General features: G+C 42.0%; 1 protein-coding gene across 2 annotated transcripts in view; it reads right to left on the bottom strand.

Annotated features, from left to right (window-relative positions):
- LOC144721274 (FERM domain-containing protein 4A-like) overlaps positions 1–18990 on the bottom strand; it is a 118020-nt gene that overhangs the window by 44845 nt on the left and 54185 nt on the right. For both annotated transcript variants that reach the window (XM_078598770.1, XM_078598771.1), the window contains exons 5-8: positions 17850–17934; positions 8208–8264; positions 5352–5374; positions 1509–1592 (exon numbers count right to left, since the gene is read on the bottom strand). In XM_078598770.1, coding sequence (XP_078454896.1) covers positions 1509–1592; positions 5352–5374; positions 8208–8264; positions 17850–17934 — 249 coding nt within the window. The remainder of the gene's footprint in view (positions 1–1508; positions 1593–5351; positions 5375–8207; positions 8265–17849; positions 17935–18990) is intronic.

Here is an 18990-nt window from a genome sequence, read left to right as displayed (position 1 = left end):
TCATACTCTTAGGTTTTTTCAGTAAAGTCACGTAGGTGGAAATAAATAATAAAAATAATAGAAATAAGAATAGAAATAAAATTATAAATCACGACGTTTCGGAGGCAACACAAGTCTCCGTCATCAGGTGGGACTGTCACAGCTAAATTTACTGTATCAAGTGAGGCAAAATTCCAAGAGACAAGCTCTTAAATACAAGTTAAGGGGGAGGGGGGAGGGGCTTATCTGAATGTGGTAGCCAATGAATGGAACGTGTTGGGGGGGGTGGGCGGGGCTAAAAAAAGAACAATATGTGCACTTGTTGTTGTAACCGGTGTTGGTTGACGATCCAAATACTATCCTGCATCAATATTTGAACAGTCTCAAAACAACCAATATCCCCGGTCTCACGTGCATAATCTGTGATGCTACATGTGGGTCTTAAAAATGTCTCTCGCATTATTTACGACGTCCACGTTCACTCATCATGGAGATAATAATTTTAGTTTTAAAAAAAATATATAACATGAAGTTGCCACTCTGAAATTGCTTGTTCAGAAGGGCTTCCACGACGGAAAAGTCGACGGTGCATTTGGTCTACTCTTCCATGTTGACCAGACGTGTTGGAAGAAGTGGAAGTACCCACCCTTTACGTCATCACACGTGACCTGCCGATGGACGAACTGTGGTGGACCCATGTGAACTGCTGGGTTGATAGAGGCATGGGGATTTGAGAAACATTGCACCGTTGTTTTCACTGCCAAACCGGGAGACAGAACTGAACTGGTGACCTATGGATTGATCGTCCAGTGTCCTAAAACCATTGCACGACAGGCAGTGCCCACTTATACCGTTTTATTCTATACCAAATTATGTAAAGTGCTCCGTGCATGTGGTCTGCAAATGTGGAGACTTATTTGAGAATGATCACATTGCTCGAAAGAGGTGCGGTAAATTTGACGGAGCATTTGGAGGGACTCTGGATTTCATTCTACTTTTATGACGACGATAAATCTCGGCGAGTGTATAAAATGTATGCTGAGCACGACACCCCTTTTCAAGCCAAGAGGGATTCCATAAAACTGAAGGCAATATTTAGCATACATATTACTATTTCATACATACATGCATATGGGTTTAAATATATACATATATATAACACAAATAGTATATATTTCTTCATTTACCCAAAGGTGATTTCCCTGCGGCTTAGCAGCAGAGTGAGGTGTTCCCAATTGGAAGGTCACCAGTTCAAATTCTGGTTGGAGGATGACTCAGCCCATCATCCTTCCGGGTTCGATAAAGTGAGCACCACTTTGTGAGGAATTCAACATTTCTTGTCTCGTGGAGAAATTCATCACTCCCATAGGGATGTGGGATTTCCTATCACTGGCTCAGGGTTGTGAACAGGAGATGAGCACCACCTCCATGCTCATTTGATTTGGCAGGAAATCACTTTGACGTTGGTTTCCGCATGATGGAGTGAAAAGATTTGGAAAGGAAGTGAAGGGACGGATGACAACACTCACCAGTAGCTGATCGAGGGGTGTTCCTTCAGTAGTAGTGTGGGAAGAGGAGGAAGGGTCTTCAATTCCGACCTCACCGCGTCATCACTACCAACACATGCACGCACGCAGGGATAGAGTGACCATTCTAGATTTGAAGTTTTCGTGACTGCAAAGATCCATACACTTTGTTTTTTTCGGTAAAGTCACGTAGGTAAAAAAATATAAAAAAATTAATGAAAACAAATAAAATGACGGTTGCTTGTGTTTTCATTTTCATTTATTTTATATATATATTTTTACCTACGTGACTTTACCAAAAAAAACAAAGAGTATAGAGTGACAAATTGGAACAAATTTTTACCAAGCTCTTCAATTTCACAACTTAATACCCTAGCGTGTATGCACATGGGTGGGAAAAAACCCACAAATCTGCTAAGTGGAGGCCATGTAATTTATTTCAGGCACAACCAGAGATTAAAACTTCAACTGCAATCACACACTTGGATTAAACTAATTTGAAATCATTCATCATTCCAGTCTACTGCACTTCCGACAGCTGTAGACAAATGCCTGTGCACAGGATGGAGAGAGCTGATTTCACGGTCACTTGATGTAACTTTAAACCATCTGACATGATTTTCATGACAAAAAGTACATATAAATCACTGGTTTTTATGCCTGTGCCACACATAAATTGAAAATTAATTCCAACATTGGACATTATTTTTTAATGATTGAAAATGCCATTGCTTGCAGCATTGTAAAAATAACCCTACTAAAAAAGGTCTCTTAAAATATTTAAATACATTTTATTTCATACCCTTTGCATGCATTCATCACCATGTTTATCTTTAATAATGATAGTTTAATGAGCACATTTGTCCGGTACCTTAGCTTTGTTTAACGTATAGATAAAACGAACAAGTCACCGTGCTTCACAGAATAAATTTTAGATGAATTAGAAATGTAAATAATCTAGGAGTCCTAATTGCAGTGGCTAATGAATCACATTAAATGCTTGAGATTGAACACTTCCATTCTCTGCTGTTACCCAATAAAGCTTAAGTACATACATTCATGAGCAAGAAGTCGGCCACTGGGGAGATGGAAGGATTAAATTAGTTCGTGGGCAAGTGCTAGATGGATTATTACATTGCTAGATCGTGAGGTGGTAGTAGAAGGAGGAAGCCTTCATCCAGCAGTGGAGTGACCATGGCAGATGAAAACAATAAGAATAAGGAAGCCACCATATATCTGCACTTTTAAACCGAGCTTGAAATCTTATTTCTTAAGAACCGATTTGTGTTTAGTTTTTTGCACTTCCCCCCGCACCTCTGATTAGCATGGTTGGCTATGTATGGTGCGAAAGAGGTTCAACATATTTCGATTTAAAGCTTTCGTGACTGCAGGGATTCATCTTCTTGGTTCTTTCGGTAAAGTCACGTAGAAGGGAAGTAATAAAATAATAAAAATAAAACATTATAAAATAATTATCACGACGTTTCGGCTACAACGCAAGCAGCCGTCTTCAAAGCAAGCAGCCGTCTTCAACGCAAGCAGCTGTCTTCACCTGAAGACGGCTGCTTGCGTTGTAGCCGAAACGTCGCGAGAATTATTTTATTATGTTTTATTTTTATTATTTTATTACTTCCCTTCTACGTGACTTTACCGAAAGAACCAAGAAGAGGTTCAACATACATTCAAGAATGACGTACGCAAGAAAAGTATCATTAACATGTGCAGCTGAATGGTCGCATAGGCCGGTACGCTCAAACTGCATTGAATCCGACGCCTCTGTGGTCATCCATTAAATTCCTGCCGAGCACGCAGAGCAAGTAAAGCAAGTGCAGCGAGTTTCATGGCTTCAACTTTGACGCCGATGAAAATCACTCATCTCACACCTGTCCCCTTCGCTGGAACATCCACATCAATCAAGTACCAGGGGCCGTCAAGGTGGCACAAGGATGGAATATTTCCCTGTGGGGGTTCTACATTATTGATATTAAAAAATGAATAAACATACCCACGGGCGGTATATATAGAGAGATAGTGCGCTGTATGCGTGTGTGGAAAATGTACTAAATATGTGCATGCATGGAGAGATTTACATCAATTTATGACTTTGGAAATGTATTTAATAACGCGTGTTAAGATGTGTTTTTAATCAGGTCAAATAAAACATCTTGCTTTGTAAAATACTTTTTTTTCTTTTTATTAAATCCTTTATATTAAGTTCACTTGCTTGCTTGCGCGCTTACGACCGTGCAAATCTTTCGGTCGTTTTTTAACCCACTTCCCGTGATCCAATCGAGCTGACATTTTGCACAATTGTGCTTGACAATTTATTTTCGTGAAAACATTTTTCCAAAATTTTACACTTTTTAGGAATTTTTTTTTTATATTTAATTACCAATTGCTTAATGGTGGCAGGCAATCATCTGACCCATAGGTGGCAGCCATCTCAAGCCAGAGGACGAGAGGACTCTAGCCGCCACGCATATAAAGTATTTATAGCGAAAAACTTTGTTTTTACGGGTTAATTTTTTTACAGATAGTTATGTCCACTGCCGAGTGAACGCCTCCCCGTGTAGTTTCAGTCGTGGGAGTTTGTTTGACGGCACCAAACCCACACTGACTAGCACGACGAAGGGGGGCAAAGCCCAGCACTGTTTCAGACATCACTCGCCACTGATGTTAGTCATGGCTGGAAATCCAACTCGAGTCGTTGGGTCATAGCTCGGTGAATGGACCACTCGATTCATAATCAACGTTTTTGGGTTTAGATCGCGTTATTTATAAATGTGTCGTAACCCTCCACCACCCGACACGGCCAATCAGTAAAAAAGTGTCACGTTGACAAAATACAAATAGTTCACTGCTTTAGCCCACCGGTGTGTTGAAGCGTGAAACCACAACATTTACAATTTTTGAATACGACGTTTTGCTGGTAATTGCATCCAGCATCATCGGGCAATTCGCCAGAATGGTGAGGCTCTGCTCTGTCTCCCCTTCTTATATAGAGCAGCATCAGGATGACGTCATCATCAACTCATCAGGTGGAACGATTTGAGGCGAATTGCCCGATGATGCTGGATGCAATTACCAGCGAAACGTCGTACTCAAAAATTGTAAATGTTGTGGTTTCACGCTTCAACACACCGGTGGGCTAAATCAGTATACTATTTGTCTTTAGTCAACGTGACACTTTTTTACTGATTGGCCGTGTCGGGTGGTGGAGGGTTACGACACATTTATAAATAACACGATCTAACCCCAAAAACGTTGATTATGAATAATATTGGTCGCGAAAGCCTACGTGTTAAACGGACCACTCAATTGTACACTAGATACTACATCAGTATCAGCATCAGCCACGGATTAATCCCCTGCTGGATGATGGGCTTCCCAAGCATCTGCACGTGCACGTGACGTATTTGTATCACCCCATCTCCTTGGCAGACGTCCTCCTGGACTATATCAGTCTATCTTTGTACATTGCAAGTGTTCAGTCGGCTGATGATGCCATAGAAGATAACAATGCTGACTCACACGTTATAGTCTATTGCATACTAGATACGATAAAGGTGTTTCGTTGTATGTTTACGAGTGCGCAGGTAGCTTATGATGACATCGATGATAACAATGTTGACTCACACGGTAGTCTATTGTATACTAGATACTGTATCAGTGTACTTCTTGTATGTTTACAAGTGTGGAAGTAGCTCATGATGCCAGAGATGATAACGATGCTGGACTTGGTAGGTATATTCTAGTGTATACCAGATACTACATCAACATGTGTCTGAACATGCAAGAGTGTCCAGTCAGTTGATGATGCCACTGATGATAACAATGCTGACTCACCAGGTGTAGTCTCCCGCAGCCTCCTGCAAGAGGAATTCAAAAACATCACAGATTCAGACCTGGTTTGCCTCTCAAACAGACAATAACAACACTTAAAGCCCTTACATTTGGACTTAAAACTTTCGTGACTGCAGGAATTCATATTCTTTGGTTCTTTCGGTAAAGTCACATAGATAGAAAAATAAGAATAAAGTGAATTAAAATAACATTTATTTTAAAAACAACTAATGTAGACTGTAGCCTGGTTCTTAATCAGAGTGAGTGTACTGGCAGTCTATAATGTAGACTGTAGCCTGGTTATTAAGTTTGGTGAGTGTACTGGCAGTCTATAATGTAGACTGTAGCCTGGTTATTAAGTTTGGTGAGTGTACTGGCAGTCTATAATGTAGGTAGACTGTAGCAATGGTTATTAAGCTGGGTGAGTGTACTTCTCATTAAACTAAACTATTTATTTTACCAGGTAAGGCCCACATGTAGCTATTTTTCAGAAGTGACCTGGACACAAAAGATAACTAAACGAAGTGGCTCATCATGTGGAAATTCGTAGCAGCAAAACTCGAAACGCACGTTGATTCTAAATGTGAAGAGATAACCCGTACGACCCGGAAAACAATCCACGCGACCACAGGGAGAGCACGAAAGCTCCAAATGTACAGGCGTTAGGGTCTGGATCAAACCCACGACCTGTATACCAGGCGAGGCAGTTAAAATTTCGCCACCATGGCACCCCATTTCACAATTGCTTTCAAACACAATCACCGCCCCCTTTATCCCCAAAATGCATTAGTTTATACGTATACTGTATATACAAATAGAAACCTCATAACATTCGTAAATAACACTGCCTCAAAAGGAAAAATATATAATAGGCGACGGTTTGGGCAATGGCTCTTCTCCATTGCACGTAAATAGAGAGGTCAGAGAGAGAGGGTGGATAATGAGTTGGAGACTGTCCTGTACACCATGGGACCTTACATACTTTACAGTAGTTCAATATTGCTGTAAGTTCAGAAATGTGCTTCGGAAAACAAGACACTTTGGTGACCAGCCAAGGTCGATAGCAACTGCTAGGAAGGGCAAATTACTGTCGTATAAACGGATTGGCAGGCAGAGAAAGCCAAGAGAGAGGGGAGGGGGAGGTGGGAGGGTGGTGCAAGGAAATAGCGGGACGTGAGGAGCAGGAGGGAGAATCTGGAAGTGGCAATTCAACCATGAGAAGCCAAAAACAATTTCTGTTCTGCCCGATAACATTGCAGCCACACGGAGAAATGGGGGCCACATGCCCTCTGCACAGGTCAATATTCTCACCCAGTAATGTTAGAACACCACAGACGAGAAAAGTAACACAGCACATGTGATGTATTAACAGCGTGAAAAGCAAGCATCACCTTCACCCCCCCCCCCTTTCTCCCACCTACGTGATATTTGTCTTTGCGTTACTGTCGGTGGAAATGTTGAGTCAATACTTCCGACTAACGCGTTATTCAGTCTGTCCTCGCGTGCCGGTGTCACAGCTGGCGATTGACACAGCTTGCTAAAGTTTTGTACTTTTTGAAAATTCCTTATTCCTTCCACAGATATCCCAACTCCCATTGAAACACACGCACACTGCAGCATCTCCGTTCGCGGGGCTCTCAGCTGTTACATGCAGATTAGCGCAATGCTCCCAGCTGCTTCAGCACATCTCTTACACCGCAGCTGCCAGCTTGCTTCACTGACCCCACGTTCGGTACGTACAGCAGGAACACGTGTAACGTGCCACTACTACAGGCATCATCAGTGCGAGGATGATTTCTTTTCAGATCCGACTCCCAACAGCGTTGGGCCGAACATGCGCTTCTTTGACAGATTAAAAGGAGGCTCAATGATTCGCAGAACAATAATTACAATGACACGGAACTTTGATTTACATTGCATCTTCTTTACTACAAGGGTTATCGTGTTGTTACAGCCGCAGAAAAGACTGGCACACAAAGCAGATGTATTAACGCTTCAAACGTTAGTTGCAAAGCTTTAAAAACAATGCATTTATTCGCATGGGTATATTATCTCTTCCCATGAACATACATTCACACAAAGACAAGGCAAAGCTCCACCGTGTAGCCATAACAGACGCTTGGGGCAAGCACTGTTAGTGAGCACCTATGAAGGCTGGCACAGGACCCGGCCGCCTTTGTCTCCCTCCTGGCGATGTTTACACTCTAGATTTGAAGCTTTCGTGACTGCAAGGATTCATACTCTTAGGTTTTTTCGGTAAAGTCACGCATGTAAAAATAAATAATAAAATAATTGAGATAATAATATAAATATCCTTTTTTTTCATATTTTATTTTTATAATAATTTCTATTATTTTATTATTTATTTTTACATGCGTGACTTTACCGAAAAAACCTAAGAGTATCTTCTTGGTTCTTTCGGTAAAGTCACGTAGAAGGGAAATAATAAAATAATAAAAATAAAACATAATCAAATAATTCTCACGACGTTTCGGCCACAACGCAAGCAGCCGTCCTCAGGTGAAGAACAGGTCTGTCGGGAAGACAGCGTCAGACGCTGTCTTCCCGACAGACCTGTTCTTCACCCGAAACGTCGTGAGAATTATTTTATTATGTTTTATTTTTATTATTTTATTATTTCCCTTCTACGTGACTTTACCGAAAGAACCAAGAAGATGAATCCCTGCAGTCACGAAAGCTTTAAATCAAAATTTAACCTAAGAGTATGTTTACACACTCATTTGAGCGGGCATTTGAACTCTGTTCGCCAGGTTCGAAGCGCAGCGCGCTAACTACAGCACACTAACCACAGCACGACCACACATGACAACAAACGCGTAATACACAAACAAAGCTTACCTGGAGTATGTACGCAGAGAGTTCGAAAGCCGTTTCACTGTCCACTTCAATTATCCCCTGTAGGAAAACACAGGCAGAGTCGCGAGGCAGTCAGTCAGTCAGTGTGTGTGTGTGCATCTCACACCGATCATCATCAGGACGACTGCTCTGCCAAGTCAAACACTGATACCCGGCGGCACGGCCCATCGCTCTCGACAGGAAGGACGGGGGAGGGGGGAACGCTAAAAAAATATGTTCACTCGTGTTAGCCCAAGTGTGGGTGTACAGGGAGGTCATCATGGGGGGGGGGATGTCAGGCACGAGTTTTGGGGAGTTCCATTGGCTGGAAGCAGCTGTGATGACAGTGGCTACAACATCTTGCAGCATGCGTCAGGACAAATCGTAGAGCGATGGGGAGGGGGGTGTATCATTCAGTAAACCTGGCATTTAAACACGCTGAACGGTACATATTGCACTGGAGCCAAATATTGTATGGATGAAGCGTGCAAATAAACAATGAACGCTCTTGCACAGATTCCAAACTCGTTGCGCCGCATTTTTTTCCCGACGACGTTAGCGACGTCGAGAACTAACAACGCGACAGCCGAACTGACCTCGTAACATCATAGCAAACGTTCAGCACGACGTGGACTTGTGTCACACGCTGTCACCACATTTATGTTAAGGGGCCGTCCATAAATGACGTCACGCGATTTTGGACGATTTTTTTACCCCCCCCCCCCCTTCGTCACACGGCGTCACAAAAAGTCAGCCCCCCCTCAAATGACGTCACAAAGCTCTGCCCCCCCCCCCCCCCCAAAACCATATTTCCATTTTGAAAATAAAACGTGCTTCAAATCGCTTTCAACTATTGTCATTGTAGTGCGTATTTAATGTGGCGCTGCACTCTGATGTTGTAGGAGAAAACATGTATTTAAAAGTCTATTTAATTACGTAGAACGTGTTGTCTATATTTATTTAAAGTTGCGCATTTTGATGTGACGTCACATTTCTCACCCCCCCCCCCCACCCTCGTCACACATCGTCACAAATGTGTGAACCCCCCCTCCCTAGGTGCGTGACGTCATTTATGGACGGCCCCAAAGTCTGTCGCTGATCAAATACAGCGCGGTTCTCAAGTCTGAAGTGCCATCCTGCTCAGACGAGACTTGAGGTGGGGGCTTGCCCCCCCCACCCCCCTTAGCCTGTGGTGGAAATTCCACGTTCCTATTATGGTGGAGGCGAGGCCCTCCAATGAAAAGCCACTTGTTGACTTCCCTGCAAAGCGGTCATCGAGTTATCAATGCTGGAGGGATAATCGGCTGAGTCATCCCCCCCCCCCCCCAATCGGGATTTGAACTTGCAGCCTTACGATTGCAAGGCACTCACCACTCGTCACCCTTTTACCAGGGCGTGCTAATAAGTAAAGACTTTTAATATTTCTGCAACGTTATGTGCGTGACTTCAACACTAAATAGTATGTAGGAAATGGGGCATAATCCTGGTAACTTATTTGCAATATTTTTCTCTCTCTCTAGATGTATGCAGATGTATGGAAATTGTATATGAGAAGAACATTGTGCTGTGAGATATGTATTCGTCTTATGAGGGAGTAATGACACACGATATATGAAAGAATGAGGCTGCAATATGGTGACAACTGTATGAATTAAAATGTATATTTTTTATTTGATTGAAAACGCATTTCATTAGAACTGCTTCATGTTTAGTTTGTTGTCCTTTCCCCGCCCCTGTGATGATCAAGGCTGGCTGCGTACAGTGTGAAGGAAGTTCAACACACATACGAATCATGCAAACATTTACAAATGGGTGGAATGACTGAATTTAGTCAAAACTACATTGTCTTCACCCTCGTACAAGGCAATTTCCCATTAAAGTTTAATTTCTCAGTAATGACATTTCTGATGTATTCTAGAGTTGTACCTACCACGTTTTGTAAGGCACGATGTCTGACGTTTCACTCCACGTGTTTGAAGCCTCTTCAGGAAATGAATTGGTCAGACCCGCAAGAACCTCCCAGAACAAAAACGCAGCACAACCCAAAAACACACCCAAGAGCTATACAGCAGAGTCTTTGCAGTTCGTAATGCCCTGTTATGAGCAAAGTCGCTTATGGCGATGGGCACCAAAGTCATATAACTTAGGGAAAAAGATAAGTGAAAATATAGATCATTGTATGTGTGTTGAACTTCTTTTGTACCGTGTGTAGCCAACCGTGCACATCGGAGGTGCGGAGGAAGGACAGTAAACTAAACACAGAAGGCAGTTCTAAACAAATGAGTTTTCAATCTAGATTTAAACGTGCATAGCTCCAGGGGCTGCCTAAAATTGAAAGCAAGAGCGTTCCAGACGGCCGCAGAAGCGCATCTGAAAGCGTGCGATGCAGTGACCGTCTCTGTTCGATGGGTCGCCAAAAATAATTTACTGATAGAGGAAAATTTCGACAGTCTATATAAAGATAACATAGTTTACAGTTTATCAGAAGCTTAGTAGGAGGGAGCTTGTCTATTTAACTTAATTATGGAGCAGTGTAGATGCTTAGCCGGTATTAATGATCTCCATCTGGTGAACAGACACCAGCCTCCTCCTCAAGTGCCAGCCCACCCAGAATAACAACTTCTCTCCACAGACCCCATTCCACTCCTAAACACATCCACACCCAGGAATTCCCATCACATAAACAGCGTAATGATTATAGTCCTAATCGGTACCACCTGCAATATCAGCCATATGATGACAGAGCTTTGTAGCAAATTAGTTAAAGCCTCACATGATGCCTATTGTGTTTGTTTAGCTGAAATGCAGTGCTCCGGTGCAATGAGACTAATGCAAATGTGTTTTCTAGCAATATTTACGAACGTGAATGCATCACAATTACTATAAATCAGTCAGAATAACAACAGGAATGTGCAATAAACGTACAAGGCCAGAATGTTGTTAAACGTTTCGCAAGAAGGATACCAAATGCAAAACACATTTTCTGACAGAGAAGGGTACAGGACAGAGACTCGGAAACATGACAACAGATGAACACGTACTATTTGTAAGCGGGAACAGACACAATACATATCTTATGTTCAGGAAAGGTAGAAATGGTACATTCTTACAAGAAGCATTGCTATTTGGGAATTCTGTCATTTCATGGAGAAACCATATTATAATGCATTTGGATTAAATAGATTACCTAATATAACATGGTGCAAATATTTTATTATAATGTTGCTGAGGTGGTCCTATATATGTAATATTATCTAAAGATACTCTGCAATAACAAGCTGATAGAAACAGTGAAAAATGGAGGAAAGTAACAACCGATTTTTCTTTTCAAATTCCTGCAGTTTATCAATGTATTAACGAGCATATTTTCAGAAAGTGATTACATATATAGGAAATTATATAATTATAACTCCGAGGAAAAAGAATATTTATAAAGATAAGTAGCTATCTATATAATCATGTAGCATGGTTGGAACATAGAGCGAGGGTCATCAATCAAACCCATAATTATTGTCATCATTATTGGCATCACCAGCCTTGGTAAATGCGTTGCTGGATTGAAGCCTCCCCAAGCCACCGTGACGTCTCACAAACCTACGATGTAATACGGCACGGAGTGCCCGCACACAAATCGATTTCAACGCTCCCTCTCCTCTGTTGGAGGTCCTCTCGGGCATGTTCCATTCAGCGATTACATAGTGTAGGTTTGCAAAAGAATTCGGCGTCACTGAAAGTTTGATGGGAATACTCACTCCAATGCACAACGTGGCAATTCAGGAAGTATTTAACGGAAAATTCCGAAATGTTTAAAAGTCATCTTTACGTTATGAAACCTCCTTTACCAGTGGCAAAATATAGTAGCATGTTTTTACCCTTTAAACTGGTAAAGGTGTCAGTTTTGTACCAGTTTAAGGGGTAAAAACCTACTACTATATGATCTTTACGTGTTTGGTGAAGCAATATGAAAAAGTAAAACTTAACAAGTATAACCCGTAAAAACAAAGTTTTTCACTATAAATCCTTTATATGCGTGGCGGCTAGAGTCCTCTCGTCCTCTGGCTTGAGATGGCTGCCACCTATGGGTCAGATGATTGTCTGGCAGCATTAAGCAATTGGTAATGAAGTATTTAAACATTTTTCCCTAAACAGTGTAAAATTTTGGAAAAAAAATTTCACGAAAATGCATTGTCACGCACAACGAGTCTGTGTGCAAAATGTCAGCTCGATTGGATCACGGGAAGTGGGTTAAAAAACGACCGAAAGATTTGCACTGTCCTAAGCAAGCAAGCAAGTGAACTTAATATAAAGGATTTAAAAAGTAAAGGTGCAGCTCTGAGATATATTTGCTCACGGCACTGCTGGCGGAAGGAGCCCTGGAGACAGGCCGTGACCTACTCATGAAAAGTTACAAGAACAAAATCAATCACAAATAAAATAAAACGTTGTATTGATAATGTCGTATTTAGGATTCATGGATGAGGTTATGCAACAGAGAGTGAGCGGTCGTAATGGATGTGTGGAATGGACCTCTCCCAATTTACCACACAGTGGGGGTTCAGCTTAAGGATTGTTAAATCAGGATTATTAAAACAAATCAACCCAAGCAAAGGCTCACAAAGTACTTTCCCAATGAAGTTTTATTGGCTCAAATCTAATAGTCTCAAAACGGCCGGTTACCCCTGGGGAAAAGAGGCTGGCAGTTGAAGCAGAACAACGCGTGCATTATTCCTAATGCGTCTAAGGGCAGCAGAAACAACTGCTACGATCTACAGCTACAAGTTGGGTTGAACCATCACAATTGGCTATTTAATGGCAGGTGCTTTATCACCTGCATGAAAGTGAACTTTTACCTAGTTATCTTTGTTATTTATATCATCACCATCCTTGGGCAATGCCTCCCCATGCCTTTACCACCTCTTTGAGCGATCATGCATTGCAACAACGCATCCAGAACCTTCACTCGAACTGAGCTCATTGGTCCATCTCATCGGTAGACATCCTCCCAGATACCCGACTGGATACTCACATTGTACTGGATATGATAATAGTATTCTCACTCGCGACCGATTGTTGGCAGTGGCTGGGAATTCATCTCAGGTCGGTTGGTTCATAGTACAGTACACTAACCGCTACCCCATTGATCGAAACATCTTTTATATATATACACACAATATATTTATGGCAAATGTAATTGTGTATTATTTATTAATAATGTTTACAACAGAGATTGTATGAATGAGACATTGGAGTAATTCATTACATTGTCTATTATTGATGGCTGATAACACAGAAATAGTTGCATGCTCCACAGCATAGAGATAAACTCTTCATTCACCAATACATGCACACGTAAAATACGATGCATTGTGATTATTACGTATGGCATTGCAGCATTCTTAAAATACTGTTCAAAAGTGATGCATATGCTGTAACAAGAATAGCTTCACATTTGTGAGATTCTGAAGAGAAAAAGCCACGATATGGGTTATTATTATGTTCGCTGTTGTTATTAAAAAGTATCAGAATCTTAATTTATACCAGAGGAATCCGATAACCTATGGAGCTCTTTTTACAGATGTCCAGTTAACAAATGCGCAATTCCCCAAACTGGAAGAGAAAATGCAATTTACAGATATTCTTGCAATAAGCCACTTATTTCAACGTATTTCCCTTGCAGTAATTTTTTTTGTATCAACTAACATTTTTTTAATTCATGAATATGTGATATTTTTGCATGCACTTTTATCGGCATGACCACGTTGTGAGTTCCACAATAATGCCACGATTTTAAACACAAATCCATGCTGCTGTACTTTGTGCAACCCACCATAAGTAATACAGTTTACAAGTATGCAAAACTAGGCAAGCAAAGTCATTGCTGCTTCTGCCTCTTGCCTGAAGATCGTTACTATGGAGATGAACGATATCAACAGATTTATACCCTCTTTCCCTAAGTTCCAAACAAGGCGCACAAATGTAAAAAAGCACGCGGCTATTTGTGCACATGCAAAAAAAAACATCAACATCTCCTGAAAAAGTACATTGTGCTCCTCGTCTTAGATAAAAAATATATACATTTGAGTAAATGTGACCGACTGATAGAAGCAGTGATGCAATGATAGACAACTGTGGACTGGTTCCATCCCAATTAGCACTGGGTTGTTGCATAATGCACAATTGGCTGTGTGCTTTTTACACATTTTTGCGTCCTGTTTGAATCTCATATTTTTCCAGCCCACAATATATTTTAGTTTTTATGCACTTTTCTCTTAATTTACATATTTGACCCTATCTCCCTATTGAGCACAATATAATTGACTGCACTATGTAATGTTTTCAAATGGCACTTCATTGAAAACAACGACACAGTTGATCCTTCACCACGGTAAAGATATGTGGTGGGTAAAAAAACCGGTGTGTTAACACTTCCTCTGCTAAATAAGTGTAAAAGTCCGCACGTTTAAGCCATAAAATGACTTGAAAGTGTTGCAAGCTAACATCTAATTATACGACCCATTAAAATACCCATCAAATTCACCAAATAGAAGTAAAAAAAGAAAAACACAAAGATGAATAATCAATTACGTACTGAAATAAATAAAGAACATTAAATCATCACCCAAGTCCCATCAACGCTAATGCCCAGAGATAAAAATAAACTATTTTTTATTTCACAAGTTATGGCCCACTGAGCTACATAGCTCTTCGTCAGAAGCGACCTGGCCACAATTGATAGCTCAACAACAAAAGTGGCTTATCACGTGGAAATGTATAGCAAACCAAATACTCCAAACGCACGTTTCTAAATGAGGCGGGAAAACCCTGAGGACCCGGATAACATTCCACGCGTCCACAATGAAGAGAGACACGCAAACTCCACATCTACAGGCGTCAAGGGTCGGAATCGAACCCACGACCTCCTGCATACCAGGCGAGGTAGTTAACATTTCGCCACCGTGGCAGCCCCCCCCCCCTCCCACCCTACCAGGGGCGGGCAGCTGCTCCCAGGCATCCCGTGTCTCTCAGGCAGAGGTCGCAACCGGGTACCCGATACCCGTACCCTACCCGATACCCGGCTACCCATACCCGGCCGGGTACGGGTAACCATTTGTGACCCTGGTGCGGCCGGGTACAGGTGAGTCACTGGTGAGTAACTGTTTGTAACTCATTTCCCAACGTCTTGTCTCTTCTCACAATTCAAGTTCCTAGAATCAACCCACCCGCGCCTGCAACATGGCTTCATCCCAGACGTCGCAATCAGGTACCCGATACCCGTACCCGGCCGGGTACGGGTAGGGTACGGGTACCCGTTTGCGACCCTGGTGCGGCCGGGTACCGGTAAGGAATCAAAACCCGTTTGCAACCTCTGCTCTCAGGTGCCACTCGGCGGGTGGCTTTGCCCCCTCCCCGCACCCCGACACGCTCTGCTCGTGTTGTTTTCCCAACCGTGCAACGGGCAGCGGACGGTGATGAAAAACAAACATCGTTCTGCGTTTGTCAAGAGTGGGTCGACCATGGTAGCCCGCGTTGTTCGGCAAGATGTCTGCGCCTCGTGCTGGGACAAATGTTTTGGGGAATCAATACGGCACTGTATCCCGGTGCCTGAATTTCCTGGAGTTCCCAGCACGTGCAGTGGCACGTGTTGACAAATTGATTTTATTTTGTTGACGCGGACAAGAAACATTCAGCCTTCAGCCGTTTCACCAGAATGACCCGCGCAGAGGGCCTTGGTGAAAACAACGGAAGTTACGACGGCGTAGAAACCACGAACATTGCAGACACTGAGGAGCAAACACATAAAGGGACACGATGTCCACATTCTGGGAGGTTTTTTTTATATTCACTGACTAAAGTTTCCTCAAAGAAGCTCCCAACACACGCAGCAAAACGTCGGACATCACTGCCGAACGATACGCAGTAGAGGCCCGAAAATGCATCGAAGAGCTGGACAGCACAACCGCAAAAAATCTTCGCAGTTGTAGAACACAATGCTGGTTTCCCCGGTGATAAAGGCGCAAAAGCCCGTATTATTGTTATTCTTGCTTAAATGTAGCAAATTTCTACACAATCCAATGCTGCAAATGGTTCGTTATGCATGCAGAGGTCAAAGCTATTTAGAGTGTACCGCACACGGCAAATGCAATCCTCCGCAAACATCAAAGCAGTGCAAAACGTTACGCACCAGTGGCTTGAATTATGCATCAGCTTTAAAACCAGTGAACTATAGAATGTGATTTTTAGTGCCAAATCATTGCCGAGATTCGAGTTAACAAGGTGGTCTTGTTGCTCATTGGTTATTTTCGTCATTTTTCTTACCCACAACTTACGTGGCTCAATGAAGCCAATTCAGCAAAACAAGTTCAGCTATTTCACTCGACACGCTTGGTAAAAGTTGCAAAACAAAACAAACGACACAGACAGATCTGCCCAGATGTCTTCAACGTGAAGATAAAAACAGCACTATGCAGTTTGTTTACTGCGTGAGCTTATGTATATATAAATAATCGGGTGTGCAAAAACAAAGTGGGTAGATCGATTTGCACACATTAGAAGATTGAGAAATTAACATAGGAACAGCCAATACGGACGACACACTATCAGAAATATCGCACACGCCACAGAAGTGAAAACGATTGTCAAGATGAAGAGGCATACGGAGTTGGGGAGGGGAATTACTTGCTTCTTATTGCAGCAGAGGGGGATCATTATAACTTCATGTCTCAAAGTGTTACGACATAATTATTTTATTGATTCCGGTAATGGCGCCGAAGTGTAATGTTCCTTGCCATCTGCTCGCGTTATTTGAACCTGGCAATCATAAATATGTCAAACGTGTTTGCCCGAGGGATTGATGGCATCTCCAGGGGGGGTGGTGGAACGGGCATTTCTCACGTGCCAGCCTGCTGCTCGCGTGTGCATCAAGTTCTTCCGTATAAGGGCCCACTTTGGTGCAATTATCTAGAAATATAGAGCAGCGATTTGCTGTAATTTGCATTAGGAAGCTATTAGTATTTTCACTGCCAAGGCGCTGCGCCTGTGTTAGTGACTGCACACGCAGTGCTCTGTCTTGCAAATGCACTTTAATAGTCGGTTGTCAAATATGCACTCACTACAATCTTTTTTTCTCTCCCAAGAATGTCTAGAAACGTTTCACGACTCCCTAAACAAATTCATTCATTAACACACAAACACAAGACAAACTGGTTGATGAACAGACAAATATACGAACCATAAAAACTGTGTGCTTGGGATCCCTAAAACTAAAATGTTCAATCTTATTAGAATTCTCCAGAACCCATTCAGTCAGAGAACCATCTGAGTTGTACAATCTATTGTATTGTCAACAGGAAACCTGGTGAGCATTGTCAAATGATAAATATGCTGATGCTTCTGCTACCGATGGTAATGACGATGAGACAAGAACTCATAGCACTCCAATGCATGTCCGGTTTTAATCGCGCGTTCTTCGGGAGGATTTCCGATGTTTCGCTGCATGGTCTGGGAGCTTCTTCGGCACGTGGACCGCCATGCCGAACAACACACGGAGCAAGCCGGAACCACATTAGGGAGCGGGAGAGTCCAACTGCGGCAGCCTACACAGTGGCAAAGAAGGAACTCTGTCTCCACATGGAATGTGATACTCACTTTGGATATGCAGGTTTTCGCATTCAAGAAGAATAGCTCCACAGCTGTGTTTTCCCGCAGGTACGCGACGCTTTCGATGTAAAACCTGCAAACATTAAGCAACACGCTATTGACCTTAAACACGTTTAGAAAAAAACTTACGTTTTGGCTGCCTGGTAATTTATCTCAACGTAACTAAATTTCGATTTAAAGCTTTCGTGACTGCAGGGATTCATCTTCTTGGTTCTTTCGGTAAAGTCACGTAGAATGGATATAATAAAATAATAAAAATAAAACATAATAAAATAATTCTCACGACGTTTCGGCCACAACGCAAGCAGCCACTTGAGGACCGTTGCTTGCGTTGTGGCCGAAACGTCGTGAGAATTATTTTATTATGTTTAATTTTTATTATTTTATTATTTCCATTCTACGTGACTTTCCCGAAAAAAACAAGAAGGTAACTATTTAATATTTTCCGGTGAAACCTACTGAGCTATGCACTCTCTTTCAAAGGCCACCTGCTCACACATGATAGCACATTCAAGTGGTTTATCATCATATGTGGACATTTATAGTGTGCAGCTAAATAATCTAAACGCATGTTTATAAATGCGGAGGGCAAACCCGGTGGATCCGGAGAAATATACACGAGGACAGAGAACACACAAACTCGAAATATACAATAGACGTCGCCAGGGTCAGGATCGAACCCATTAACTCTTACGCACGAGGCGAGGGAGAAAACGTCTCACTATTGCAGAGCCCCCTTAGCGATAACATTTCCTTCGAACAAACATATTCCATCCTTAAAAAATCCATTAACTGTTTATCAGTTAAATTTCGATGTAAAGCTTTCGTGACTGCAGGGATTCATCTTCTTGGTTCTTTCGGTAAAGTCACGTAGAAGGGAAATAATAAAATAAAAATAAAATGTATGTTTATTTTTTTTATTTTATTATTTCCCTTCTACGTGAATTTTCCGAAAGAACCAAGAAGATGTTCATCAGTTCATTTAGCTCGCTAACACGAGCCCGTCTAAAAAAGACACTTGAACACTATTACTAATCATCAAGGCTCATCCCCCCTCATGTGCGATGTGCAGATTTAAATCTCAATTACTTTAGGTGTCCAGTTTTCCTTATTAACCACCATGCTCTTG

The sequence above is a fragment of the Lampetra planeri genome, chromosome 11, assembly GCF_965212315.1.
Source record: "Lampetra planeri chromosome 11, kcLamPlan1.2.h2, whole genome shotgun sequence".
In the NCBI taxonomy this organism is placed as follows: Eukaryota; Metazoa; Chordata; class Hyperoartia; order Petromyzontiformes; family Petromyzontidae; genus Lampetra; species Lampetra planeri.
The sequence above is the reverse complement of the archived record's forward strand: the minus strand, read 5'-3'. Positions and strand labels throughout refer to the sequence as shown.